General features: G+C 24.6%; 2 protein-coding genes across 12 annotated transcripts in view; both read right to left on the bottom strand.

The window, feature by feature from the left end:
- Window positions 1-1,135: 1,135 nt before the first annotated feature.
- LOC102673962 (male-specific lethal 1 homolog) lies at window positions 1,136-4,822 on the bottom strand. The gene is made up of 4 exons (XM_006622705.2): window positions 3,422-4,822; window positions 1,767-2,515; window positions 1,407-1,625; window positions 1,136-1,343 (listed from the first exon to the last, which is right to left on the bottom strand). The coding sequence occupies exons 1-4, from the start codon at window positions 4,475-4,477 to the stop codon at window positions 1,253-1,255; spliced, it is 2,115 nt and encodes a 704-aa protein (XP_006622768.1). The 5' UTR covers window positions 4,478-4,822; the 3' UTR covers window positions 1,136-1,252.
- A 3,323-nt stretch (window positions 4,823-8,145) lies between these two features.
- The window catches only part of LOC102674095 (solute carrier family 2, facilitated glucose transporter member 1-like), an 18,613-nt gene continuing 11,302 nt past the window's right edge, over window positions 8,146-15,456 (bottom strand). For 10 of the 11 annotated variants that reach the window (XM_031513802.1, XM_006622707.2, XM_006622706.2 and 7 more), the window contains 4 exons: window positions 11,701-11,799; window positions 9,552-10,116; window positions 9,001-9,401; window positions 8,146-8,902 (listed from right to left, as the gene is read on the bottom strand). In XM_031513802.1, coding sequence (XP_031369662.1) covers window positions 8,555-8,902; window positions 9,001-9,401; window positions 9,552-10,116; window positions 11,701-11,799 — 1,413 coding nt within the window. In that variant the 3' untranslated portion in view covers window positions 8,146-8,554. Of the gene's footprint in view, window positions 8,903-9,000; window positions 9,402-9,551; window positions 10,117-11,700; window positions 11,800-12,355; window positions 12,630-15,456 lie in introns of those variants that run through there. The other variant, XM_006622715.2, reaches the window with a different exon arrangement.

A 15,456-nucleotide genomic window follows, 5' to 3' on the forward strand; every position in this document is an offset into this window, starting at 1 on the left:
TTTTATATATTTTAAATTAATACAACATATAATCTTTTGTATCTTTCATTTCTAAATTATCTGTGACAATGGATTTTTCTTTTATAATTTTTATGTTACATTTCAAACAAAAAAAATTTATATATATGCAATTACATTAGTTGCTTAAAATTTTTCAAAAAATCCAAATATATCACTTTGACAATTTCGAAAGATTTGTATAAAACTATATAATGCATTTTTAATATTTTTGGAAGACAATTCTTACATGTATATATATAAATGTTTCATAATTTTTTATAAATAACAATGTCATTTATGTTTATTAAATTATAAAAATGGATACACAGGATGTATTATAAATAAAATAATTTACTGAATGCATACATTACTTATTGAAATAAAAACTGTAATGGTTCAAATGTTTTCATACTTGAATACTAATTTGAAACTTTTCTTGTAAAATTAATTAATGTTAATTAAAATTAAAAAATTTGGTCCAATATAAGCATAATCCTTATAAAATTTAGTTGCCATCTATTTTCATCATTAATATGAATATTTTAAATCATAATAATAAATAAATCATACAATAAATATATCTGTATTATTAGTACTTTTGTTATAATTTTAGAACATGTTTATCAGTATCAATTAATTTTAAACTTGAAATTAAAGAAAAGGGGCTACGAAAAATTTGAAGATTGTATTATTTACTCATACATATAATAGATTATCTTGAATATTTCTTTCTTTATATTTTTTATATATTTTATCCTTTTCTTACATGTTCAATTAAATTTATATTTTATATCTAATTAATTGCAAAAAAATACATTTAATCTGAACATTTATATCAATTGTTGTGATTTGTACAGTTCCAAGAATAAGGTTTCATAAGCATATTTAATAAATATCAATTAAAATCGAATAAATGAATAACATTTCTATAAAATTGCAAGAAATTGCAGTTTTATGATTAAAATGAATCTTATAGATTTAAACAAACTATAAGATCAACACTTTTTGATTAGTGATAAACATCAATGAATGTAAGAAATAAAAAAGTTGTAGGTACTCCTATCAATTATCATCTTTCCTGAATTTTGTTTTAAAAAAAAGGTAATAAAAATATCTTTGGTGCTCCTATTTCATGTAATAAAAAGAATATAATTTTAGAAAAGAGAAAAAAAACAGAAGTATGAGGGAGCATATTTATAACAAAGATTAAAAATTATAAGACAAAAAAAGTCCTGTCCACTGTTGTAAAAGTTTATCTTCTAGTAGATTTTCTTCTACCTGTTGATCGTTTTGGACGACGACTGTTTGATCGTGACATATTTGACCAAGGTAAAGAAAATTCACTGTAATTAAAAATAATGGAATAAATTAGTACAAAATATAATTAATAATATATTTTTATTTACCTTGGCGTAAAACTAGGAATAGGAGCACCAAATGCAGTAACAGGTAACTGGGAATCCACTTGAAGACTTTGTATTTGTTCTATATCAGGCCATAGCGATGATACAGTTTCTTCTTCAACAGTAGATGGACAAGGTCCAGTATGATTTGTATTATAACATGTTGCTTGATGATTTTGTCTTTCTTGTCTTTGTTTTAATTTTTCAATGTGTCTCTGTTCTCTAAAAATAAAAATCCACATATATGTATTAAAATTAACTTAATCATAACTGTAATATAAATTTAACTAAAATATAAAATAGTTGAAAAAAAATATTTTTACTATATTTTATTTTTTTTTATTTTAATAATACAATACAAACCTTATCCTTTGTACATCCCATCTTTTCCTTCTTCTTTCATCATTTTCTAATTTTAAATGTCTTTTATTAAAAATTTCATCATCCAGATTTTCAGTTCCTTCCATTGTGTAACAGCTTGTATATATTTTTACCCTCCAATTTGGAACTTCTAGTGAGGTATCACTTTCAACTAAATTAGGTTCCTTTAAACTTAATGTATAATTAATATCTCCAACAGCTGTATAATAATGTTCTTCTGTAGTAAGAAAAGATTCTTTTTTTGTTAATGGTTTTCCTTTCCTATCACTTTTTCTGTTGCTTTCTTGAAGTAATGTCTTATCTTGTACCGTGGAAGATGTATCATTACTAATTGTAGATGAACATGAAATACCTCTTTTTCTTTTACTTCCACTAGATAATGATGCTGAATCTGTTCTCCTTTTCTTTTTCTCTTCCCACTCTAATCTAATATCATTACCAGTTTCTATTTTTGTTTCATGTTTACTTTGATTATCATTTGGTTCCTGTTTGACAGTAGTAATACCACCACTAGTATTTAAACGTATTTTAAAGCTTTCATTGTATTGAGAATTATTGTTCTCAGATTGAATATTCCTGTGAAGTTCACTAGTTGATGGCACATTCACAGAATTAATAGTTGGAGAAGAACATGTTCCTATGTGTTCTGATACAATAGAATTTTCATTGTTTTCTGATCTAAGTTTTTGTAAATTTACACGTCTATCCATACGTTCCAAACGCAATTTAAGCTATAACATAAATACATATTTGTTAATAAATCTTCCTTAAATTTAATTTTAAGGAATTTATTTATAGAAATAATTTTATGTATAATTTTACAATATTAATATTGATATTTATTTTTAAAATTATAAAGTATAATAAATTTAAATATTTATAATGATATGAGAATATAAAAATTATTAATTAATAATAATAACAAATATTTCATTGATCTGAAAATATAATTAAGATTATAAATTAATTTAAATATATGAAAAAAATAAAATTAATTTTTTTCGTTATTTCATTTACAAATACAAATACAAATACAAAAAAATAAATAATCAGATAAATTACGCAGTATTTGTTTAAATATTTTTATTTACTGTCAACAAACGATAGGTCAGTCGAGTTTTAATTTCCTCTCGAATTCCAGGCATTATCATTTTAATAATTAATCACATATATACAGATAAATATCACAAAATTGTAACAATATTAATATTATCAATAATAATTTATCGCGAAATTTCATTGATTTTTTGAAAAAATTTGTTTATTTAAAAATTTTTCATTTTTCACTGTAAGAATACCATCATCACAAAGGCAGATTGCGCGCGAGAAATGAGCAGAAGGTATAATGTGCTCGTTATTTCGAAGTTACGGTTCTATACAAAACAGCGCCATCATACGGTAACGTTATATCTGACCTTCACGTTTGACTGACCAATGAAAGAAGGAGGAATAAAAACCGGGAAAACAGAGTTGAAAGAAAGGGAAGGGCAAAGATATTGACACACAGGTATAAACGCGGGTATTTTAGAATGCATCTCATTCACAAATCTTACACAGTAAATAAATAAAATTAATATGAAACAAATGAAAAATTACGAACACTCAAATGCGAAATCACAAAAAGAAAAGAAAAGTACCGTTTCATTTTCCTGTCGCAAAGCTGCTAAGAGTTTATCCTTGGTGACAATTTGCTCAGATTGTTGTTGAATCAAATCGAGATGAAGAAGTAAGAGCTCCTTAAGATGTTTGACTTCTGTGAGATCGTTTTGACGTGGTTCATTACCTCGAAGAGGACTGACACCAAGAGCAGAGGTAGCAGTAGCTGCTGCCGGAGCTCCACTGTCTGTCATGCTGGCGTACATGTGATCAAAATCACAGGGAAAACTAAGTATTCCAGCGGCTGGTTTACCATCCTCGTCAACGTTTTGGAATTCATTGCGGGAGCAATTGTTATTCTGGTTAACAACAGAATTAACAGTGGTAGTGGTCGTCGAGACTGTGTTACTTCGAACGCCGCTAGTCGCCGACGTGGTAGACAAGTGTTCGTTCATCGCCGCGACCATGTTGTCGTCGTCCTCCTCGTTATCTTCTTCCTCGTCTTCTTCGTAATAAGGAGTAGGAACGGTTGTAGTCGTTCGATCGTCGTGCTCAATGATGGTAATGGTGGTGGTAGTAGTAGTGGTGGTAGTGGTAGTAGTGGTGAGATTGACGATTGGCGTCTCAATACACGTTCTTGTGTACGAATCTTGAAATTCAATTTCGTTGTATTCCGTTCTCGAATTCACATCTTTTTCATTGCGTATATCTTCATGATTCTCAGGTGTCTTGAGATCGGAATTAACGTCGTAAAATTCCACGCCGACGACGCCCTCGGCGGTCAAGCCGGTAACACAGACACCGCTATTACTACCACTGTCACCGTTATCACTACTGGTGGAACAACCACTACCACCATTACCACAGCCACTACCACTACCGCTGTCACTAGTAATACTAGATCCAGTAGTACCAGCGTCGACAATAGTAACAATAGTAGTAGCGTTACTAGTACCATCAGCAAGAGCAACTATGGAAGAGCCAGTGCTGCCAGCAGCGCCGCTCTCGTTTTCTTTCCTGTTCCCGTACTCGTACCCGTGAACGTTCTCCTTCTTATTCTCACCGTTCACGAGTTTCGAGGCCGAGCCACTCGACATCTTCCCTCTCTACCACCCTCACCGTAACTTCCCACTTCTTCATTTGTGGCCGCCTCGAGCGTACCACGCGCCCGCACCGCGCACATTAAGCGTCTTGACAATACCTTCACTGACGATGCCCTCACCGTCGCTCTCTATTCCCGTCACATATCATCACTCTTTACCGATCCTTTGCACGATCGACTTTATAAACACTTTGTTTTAAAAGATATTGTGTCTTAATTTCTTCGTGTTTGAACACATTCGTCACTAAGTATCTGCCATTGGCAGTGCACGAGGTGTCTGTCGTCCGAGATCGTACTTGTGTGTTTACTCTGATGAACGATGCGAGCCGCGCGCGGCGTTTCTCGCTTCGTAGCATCCTAAACTCCTGACATCTCGCGGTAATAAGAATAAATTTTGTTGTTTCATTTAGTTCCATCGATCAACTACTTTGATATCGATGAATATCAAAAAATCCAAACAAAATCCCGCAGATTTGCAAATTTTTCTTTTCATCCTCTATTCTCATAGAGATTCGAATAAATATATATAATATATTTGCAATAATAAATCTTATACATTAATTGTATTATATAAATTATTAAATATAATTATAATTGTTTATCAATTTTTGTTTTTTTTTGTATTAATTTTGTATTTTTGGTTTTATTTGGTATTTTATTTGGTTTTATAAATTTGTTTAGTTTATTTCATTCATTTTATACATATATATAGATCTTATTTTTAATTTCTTCATTTTTTTTTAATTTAAAGAAGAATTTGTTTTTAAAATTTAATATTAAATTATTTTTTATTACTTTTCATATTTTTTTTTAATATCAATTTTATCAATTAAATAATAATTTTAAAAATTTTTCGATAATATAATATATTGTAATATTATATTATGTCATTGAAAATTTATTTTTAAATATTTATTTTTATATTACATATACATATAATATATATATATATAAATATGTAGACACATGTAATGAACAATTTTTATATTAAGTATGAAGGAATATTTAATTAATGTTCTTAAATTCACAAATTTAATAATTTTATTTAAAATTTAAGCTAATAAACTATGTGATAAACTAAATGATGAATATATCTAGCTTAAATTACAATAACTAAAATTCATACTCAATAATATTACATGTATAATTTTTATAATGATAATTTGTATATTGGCATCAAAAGTTACAGTCTATAATGTGATACATGTTTTTATAATATGTCGTAAAACTGAAATTGATATGATGTAAAAATTATTTAAATAATTGTCACGACTTTATGAATTGTAATAACTTTCTAATGTGTAAATAATAACAACATAATATAATATAGCGCGATATTTATGAATTATTTCATTATATTTTCTTTATATATGTGTTAATTTTTTAAGGAGGAAAAAGAAAAAAAGGAGAAAAAAGAAGAAAAAATATGAATAATTGATAAATTTTACGTATAAAAGAAGAAGCTAACACTAAATGCTGTAATTGTACCGCAAAATACTTATGAAATATAATTAATGAATACAAAAATTCAAAATTAAATTACAAACATGTCGCGTTGTACTCATTTTTCATGTAATTCGGTATTTTTATAACGCTAGCCATATATTTAAAACTTTGAATATAGAAGTTTTGATTTCAAATATTAAATATAGATAAATAATTTATTGCCTGTTATACATATATAAATTTATTTTTAAGTATACTAAAACTATAATCCATACACGCCAGTTAAGAGAAATAATATTTTTAGGTATTTAAATGTATATATATCAATGTTTTTCTTTACTGCTTATCTGACGTTTATGAATATTAATTATAAGAATCTATATTATGACAGAATTCTTAATTTTTTATATTATAAATAATAAAATAGATTATTATTTACTCAAGCCTCTGGTATTAATAAATATTTAGATAAAATTCTAATTTCTCTCTCAGAAAAAAATTTTTGAGAAAATTTAGTAAGCAAAAATTAAAAATTATTTATTCTTGTATGTATTATTATTATATATAGTATAATATAGTATGCCAGTGTGTTTCGTAGGTATGAAGTGATTTAATAATTGAATATAATTTAACGATTGAAATATATCTAATAATTTTTCGTTTGTCTTATAATTATTTCAATTCTATTTGGTCGTTACCTCATTTAATGAAATATAAGATATTTTGATATGATAAATTTTTTTAGAATTATATATATATTGCATAAGAACATTGTAAATATTATTTACTAAAATATTATTAAATATATCTAAAAATATCAAAATACAAATCGATCATTTTCAAAAATTTTTTATCTTGCAAAATTTTTGTAAAAATTTAACGTTTAACTAAATTATTTTTAAAAGTATTACTTATCTAATACATTAGACATACTTAAAATATAAATCTAATATGATCTGATGTCATATTTCACAATATTTTTAATTTTAATTATATATTTTTATATATTTCAGCATTTAAGAATTAAAATTCACTATTGAATGTATTTATGATATACACCGGCACACTATGAAAACTTGAATTTTAAAATAAATTTAATAGCATAAAAAGCATAAAAAATAGAACTAAGTTTGAGTATTATTTGCATTCATAGATATATGTTGTTGTTCATAATTTACTGCGGAACGTTGCTTAATATTTCTAACTTATGTCATTACGATATTTTAACATGATTTTTGGTTATTTTTCGTATTAATTAAATATCTAATAAATATACAACGATGTACAGATTTAACGGTATACAGATTTAAACATTCACTAGTTACATGCATGTATAAATATATAATATTTTTTTCTACGCTATACGATACTATCCTATGATATTTTTATGTACAAGAGTAACAGTTTTTTTAATTTTTCTCATTTTGATAAAATTTTTTTTCATACAACAAAATTTGCATAAGTTCATATAAATTTATACATGAAACAAATAAAATGTGTAAAAATTTTAAAAATGTTTTAAATTTTTAAGTTTTATAATAATAAAATTTTTTCGAAAATGAATCTCACAAGTTCCAACAGTTTTATGCTATAATTATGCTTTATATCATATTGAATATATATAGACATTTATAAATATTTTAGAGATCTTTAATGTAAAATTAATTTTTATTAAAGATTTTAAACAAATTGAAATATTTTTTATATTCTAATAAAATTATATTAAAAATATAATTTTTACAGCAATGAAAAATATATGTGAATCTTAATAAAATTTTCCAAATATCATTTTAATTAAAAAATATTATATTTTTATGACTAGAATTATAATAATTAGTATCAATATAGTTAAATAATATCGCCTCTTCATTTTTTTTGAAGATAGAATAATGTCTACTAAAAATGAATAATTGTCATTTAATTTTCTCAATTATTCTTAAGGAACTGCGAGTTAAATATTTATATTTAATATGTTTTTTGTTTATATATCTATTTATCATCAATTTCCTTATTTATGTAATTTGTTGTTTTTTGATAAAAATATATTTTATAAATAAAATATTTATCTCTTAATATTTATCTTTTTTGAGCTCTGTATAATTATCTAAAACTAAAATTTGGGCTACATTATATTATTAATTTCGTTCGAAATTAATTTTATAGAAAGAGAAACAAAGAATTTAAAAAAATAAATTTGTTGAGATAAGTAATTAATTTACTAGTTCTTTTATATTTTGTTATTAATCTGATACTCTTCTTGTTTGTTGCTATAAGTTTATTGTGCCGGTAACAATAGGAACTAAGTTTAAATTTAAAATTAAAAGTCAAACTTCTTAAAAAATATGCGTGACTTGACAGCATTTAAATTATGTTTAAAAGTTATGCAAAATTTAAACTAATATTCTTTTAATTTATCATAAAATAAAAATATAATTTTAACTAAAAAATATTATCTTTAATTTTTATAAAAACGTAATAAAAATATATTTTTTAAAAATAGATATACTTATTATAGTCAAGTCACGGATTTTTTAAAAAAATTACGTACCTACATTCGATTCATTCATTTGTGAAATGTTTCTTTAAAAATATTGTAATTAATTCTCTAAGTGCAATATAAAAATTCTTACTGATACGATATTTGTCTAAACATGCTACTAATCTCCTCCATTGTTTTGTTCTTCGTTTCAGGCACTTTCTTATAAATGAAGAAAACGAAGAATGCTTGTAAAGCGGCGAAAATAATGAATACGTAAGCACCTAGTGCTTCTTGCAACGGTAGGAATCCGATACTGACGATAAAATTTGCCGTCCAATTAACTGCTATAGCAACGGATGTTGCTGCAGGTCTTGCAGATTGATTAAACAATTCAGATACTAAAAACCAAGGTATGCTACCTGGTCCAGTTGCAAACAGAACTACGAACATGATTACCAATACGATTGAGAAATAAGCTGCTGCACGAGATGTTTCCTAGAAAAGAAAAAAAAATATATTGCATATTTTAAAAGTTTTTATAGCATTCTTTTGTTTTCAACAATTCATTAATTCATTCATAACAATATACTTACTGCAAAAGCAAGACAAATAGCGAGTAAGGCAGTATCGATAAACATTCCAGAAAATCCAATTAACATCAATGTTTTTCTTCCAGCTCTTTCAACAAGTATTAAAGAAATAAAAGTCATAAGAACATTCATTGCTCCAACACCTAATGTTGCATTTTGAGCCGCATTTTTATCCAACTGTGCCATCATAAAGATTTTCGTCGAAAAGAACATTACAGCATTTATACCAGATAATTGTTGCGCAAACATAACCATAAGCGCAATTATTAATGGAATTCTAAGAGTAGAATTTACAAATAATTCTTTCAATGTAACCTTTGGCACAAGTTTTACTGATTCATATTCCGTCCTCATTTCTTCCATTTCATCATGAACTTCGATCGTGCCACGTAACCAAGCTAAAGCTGCAATAAATAATATTTTCGTTATCAATAAATGTTTCGCTCTAATAATATAATATATGTTTGTTTACGTTGAAAACAATTGATTATATAAACTATTTTAAGATGACATATAATTTTAAGAAAGCGATTAGCGGAATATTAAAAACTTACCTCTCTGAGCTTCCATATCCTTTCCTCTAGTGACCAACAAATATTTCGGGCTTTCGGGACAGAATGGAAGAGCAATTACTTGGAAGATTGCAGGCACAATCGTCAAGCATAAAAGAAGAGGCCATTGTTCGGCCGTACCCAAAATTTGTTCTAATCCAAGAATTTGTGATACCAAAATAGACATAGTGATAACTAATTGATAAACCGTTCCAACAGCTCCTCGTAGATGAATAGGTGATATTTCAGATAAATACATAGGCGCCAGACCAGCGTTTAATCCTGCATTAATACCAATCAGAAATCTTCCTATAATTATCATTTCATAACTCTTTGCTGTTTTGGCGCAGCCTTCGAAAATTACTGTCAAGAGAACTAGGATGTTGTTTATTAACAGACCACCCTTTCTACCAAAACGATCGGCTATCGAACCCACCAGAGAACCACCGATCATTCCGCCTACACAAAATATCGACACCGCTATTGACCATATCATAGTCACTTCTGATTGTTTTGTTACTTGACCGGTACGGTTCATCTTCAAGTCACTGATCCAATCTTCAATAAGCTGTAATACACGATATATTTATATCATTTTTTTCCATTTCTAATTATAAATATAGTCGAATGTATAAAATTAATCAAGAAAATTTGATGATGGAAATAATTGTTAATAAATTTTAATTAAAATTATCACCATATGTTTATATGTTTAAATTTTACATATAAATTTTTATATATCTTTATAATCTATAGATTATTTAATTAACAATTAAAATTAATATTTAAAATCGTATGTATAAAATGAATTTGTAAAAAAAACTTGCTAATTATAGATAGATAAAAATAAATGGATAATACATAATAATTTAAAATTAATGTTAGTATTATTATCTTTTGTTATAATTATTTCTTTACTAATTTCTTTACTAATTTCTTTACTAATTAATTATATTAATAATATTTATATTATTTTTTTTATTAAGTTTTCATCTTTTATTAAGGTTTTAATCTTTGTTAAAATTTAAGATTCTCATTTTGTTGATTCTCAAATTGTTAAAAAATCCATTCAATCCAATTTCGCTTAGAAGAAGATTATCTAACAAATTCCAGAAATTTCCAAGATTCAAATCCAAGCTTTTGTCACATATTTGTGTATTATGTTAATGATTAGATTTCGTGCATTATAATTAAAGTTACAGAGATTTTTTTTCTAGAAGAAAACTAGATCATAGATTCAGTAATGAAATTAAAAATATTAATAATCAATAATAAATAGAAATTTTAAAGAGTAAAAATGATTTCAAATTAGAAATTCATTTTTCAACATAACAGCAATTCAAATATGTTACTATGTTAAAAAAAACGATATGTTAAAAAAATATGAAATTTTTAACGATTAATGAATTACGCAAATAGATGGAAAAAGATTCAAATTTTATTTCTATTGAAAATTTAGGGATTTTATCGAATTTTAATCTTTTAGATAAATGAAAAAATAGAATGAATTTTTTTAATCTCGAGAATTGATCTTGAGACTAATTATTTTTTTAAATGATTTAAAATATTAATATTAAAGTATAGAAGTATTGATTGTCCGATGATACAAGTCCGAGAATTTTATTTTTGAAATCATTATATTTTTAAAAAAACAAATCAAATAATCACGATTTCAATTATTAAATATATTTTTTTTTTTACTTTTGTAATGACGTCATTTGCTACAATCATTTATTGTATTTAATATATTCAATATTGATTATGTGGCGCTTGTAAAAATGAACTTAACATACAAAAAGATACGTATTAAAATCTAAGATAACTAAAAAAACATTATATAAGCAAATGCTTAATTATTATTATTCTATGTATGTAAAATATTTATATAAAAATATATAAATATAAAATATTTTTAAATATATATTAAAAATATAATTAATTTTATACTTAAACCAGAGTTTACAAGTAAATGACTAATTATTTAAATATAAAAATTAATTATTATTTATTTTAAGAATTCTAAATAAGTAACCACTTATTGTGAACAAGTAAAAATTTTGTTTAGTAATTTATGAATAAATATCATTACAAAGTAGCTTCATGTCGATATTGTATATGAGAAAAAATGCTGATAATGTATCTTATGAAATACCTGCTGAGGTGCATTGACGACACCAGTATTGTATCCATGTTGAAATGATGATCCAAGTGCAGCAGCTGCAATAGCAAATGCTAATCGTCCGTTTAAACCCTGCAATAAAGATAATTACTTTTTAGTCGATCGTTTTCTTATTCATCAATGTCAGACAATAAACTTGTTAAAAAAATTTTTTTTTAACTGGTTAAAAAGAAATATGTATCTTACCACTTATTATAAAAAAGAATTAATAAATTTTAATAAAAATCTTAAAATTTATATTTAAAAAGCTTTATTTTTAACTAGCTAAAAAAATTATATAGCTAGCTTAAATAAATTATATCTTTTGATTATATTTCAAATTATTTTAAACAAATATCAGAATAAAAATCTTTATAAAATCTTAATCCGGTTAAAATTTTTATTCATATTCAATTTTTTTAAATAATTAATTTTATTAAAAATTTAAGAACTAAAAAAATTAACTGTAATTAAATTGTAAACAATATTATAGAAAAATAAATATTGGAGCATTTAAAAAAATAGAAAATTTATTTTTAATATTTTATTTCCCTTTTTTGTTGGCTGAATTTTTTTTAAAAATAAAAAGATCATACTACACATTAATTATATAATTAATTGATAAATTTAAGATTTGTTTGCATCTTACCGGTCTTCCAAATAAAGGTCGTAATTTAAATCCAACCGTTCTTAGAGTCATCGAGAAATTATAATTGATTTACCAATGAATTGAATAAGCTCGTAGCGATAAGCGATTAAAATGTTCTAACTCGAATAGTTTATGGAAAATATAGACTTATACAAGCTCCCGCTGTTTTCAAGCACGTGTCAAAGACCACTCTGCGGGTCGGTACCCCCGCCACGCATTTTTATATCGCTTCTATCTGTGACACACAAACATGCTAAGCAAACTATTGTACGTGACACGCATACGTACTTCAAGAAAGCTTACCAGTCAGTGTTTCTCAACTAAATTTACGTATTGTATTTCATTAACATATTTCCTATTTAATTTTATTTTATTATCATTCATTTTATTATTCATTATTCATCGATTATTCCAAAAATATAATTGAAAATTGTAATAATAAAAACTATAATTAATAATTTAAATTATATTATAACTTATTGTTTATATATATCAATAGTTTTTTTATTTTACTATACGATAAAGTTCACTTTCACTTGTATTTTGTCCACTATTTTTTTGTTAAATCTATGTATGTAAAACAGAATATAAATAGATTACGTATTGTATCAAAAATTTGTATTTATGAAAAAAAAAATAATAAACCGGAAACAAATAGTTAACAGAATATTTACCAAGTTTGATGAAAATATAATATATGAATGTCACACGGTTATTTTATGAATATATATTGTTACTATAGGAGCATTGCCACAATTCATTTTTGTTTCTTTTTATTCGGTCTTTAACCGATTATTAAACTAACTCTACTATTCGGAATATAGCCAAGATTTTGTTGCAATCAGTCCAAAAAGTTTAAATGAACAATATAAATATATAATAAATATCGATTTAGAAATAAATTACAAGTAAATTGTATTTTGTATTTTTTTCAATAACCTATAATTTTATTTTTAAGTTTTTAAAAATTAAAAATTTCAGATTTATCTAACTTTGTTTCTATTCATTAAATATTTTATCGTGATATAAAACTTATGTTTTATTTGATTTGATTAAATTTACAGATTTTATTTCAAAAAAATGATACCAATGCGAATGAAATTGCTTCGTAAGCATATTCCATGCAATAGTGTAATTGTGTTTATTTACATCCATGTACCGGAATTAGTTTCTATATATATATATATAATACTGTTGACGTATTAGGAAACGAATGTTGTTTGCAATAATGGTGAAAAATATAATACCAATTACGAAATTTAATTCCATTATATATTAGAATAAAATTTCCGGAACGAACATATTACAAGTTAGAAAGAAGATGTGAAAATTTCCCGTTCTACAAACTTTTGTTGGCATTGGTTGAAACAGAGGTGTGTCTATCCCAAGTAACGCCGATTGGTTCGCGTTGCCAAGCCTCTTCTACACCGGTCTCGTGGCATACACAAGTTCAAGCATTCTAATTATAGCTACTAGATGACAAACGCAAACGTTTTATCAAAATTTTCGATCTATCAATTTGTTTGATCATGTTTCTAAGAATTTAAGATATTTCTTAATAACTACTTTAATTTCTCTATATTATAAGTACCGTATAAAATATTTAAATCACTTATATAATAACATATTCTTAATCAAATCATACATATGTATAAGTAATAATGTCAAATAAAACAGAATTTTTATATAAGTTTAGAAATTATTATAATGCTTTATCATTATCAAATAAAATATACAAAATAAAGAAACAAATAAAAAAAACTCGTTTTATATTTTTAAATAAAATATAAAAATTACTTATATGAGCACAAATAAATTTTTCCATTAGAGAAAATTTATCGAATTATATAATATATTTTACTTTAAAGAATATTATTTATTTTATATTTCATATTATACGACGAATTTTTCCAACCGAAAATATAAGAATAACGTTATTTTCGTTCAAATAAAAATAACTTGGATGGTATGCTGGATTTTTTGATTCTTAACTAAGTAGATTATTCAATAAACAAACTTTTCATTTTTTTTTAAATAAAAGTTTTATAAAAATTTAAAAAACTCAGTTATTTTTTATTATTATAACAGGATTAATTTCCTAAATTTTTACATGAGATAGATTGTTTTTTGATCAAATATTATAAAGTTATGTCTGTTTAAACTAAATAGATCATAATATATGGATACTTTTTTCGGATATTGTATATTCGTATCTTCAAAATTATAAAATAAAAATTTTGAAATATTGTTCATGTGTTAATCTTATTTACAATCGTCTTATTTGACTTTTATTTATGCATAGCTAATATGTATAATACGTAGAATATTGCGATTTTACATACGTTATTAGTTTGCGTCATTCTTTGTACAACGAAAAAGAACTGTAATTTCTGATTTTTTAAATTCAATAATTTATATTTTAAAAATGCATAGATACAATTTTTTAATAAGTAAATTTTAATAAAAATTAAAAAAGAATTTATTAAATAATGTTTCTATCTTTAAACATGTAGTTTAAAATTTTTTTGATTTTTTTAATTTTTTTTTATAATAAGACATTCCTTATCATTATCATATATGCATATAATAATTTATATTCATTTTTTTGTTTTTTGATTATTTATATTTATATTTGTTTATTCAATATGATATTTTAATGATAATCAAATTTATAAAGTATATGCAAAATATAATTATAAAAAAGAAAGAACACTTTCATTATATTCAATCACAATATTTTTGATAGATGTAACTAGAAAATCATTATTGCAATAAAGTCACCTATATGTATCACAACTTCAGTAGATATATAGGTTGGTTATTCAGTACAACCTTGGCTTAACGCAAGTCTTGACATAACATGTATTTCCAGATTAATATCATCTCTTATTAATTTCCTTTCACTCTCAAAGGAATTTTACTTGCATTAATTTATGAGATAATATGAGATACAGAGCATCGATGTCGGCAGAACAATAATATTGTCCAACAAAAGAACAGATCAATGCTTTTAACAATTTTCATGTTCTTACTCGTTCATTTGTACAATTGCTATATTTCATATTAAAAAAAAAAAAAAAAAAAAAAAAAAAAAAAAAAAA

The sequence above is a fragment of the Apis dorsata genome, unplaced genomic scaffold, assembly GCF_000469605.1.
Source record: "Apis dorsata unplaced genomic scaffold, Apis dorsata 1.3 scaffold_741, whole genome shotgun sequence".
Classification (NCBI taxonomy): Eukaryota; Metazoa; Arthropoda; class Insecta; order Hymenoptera; family Apidae; genus Apis; species Apis dorsata.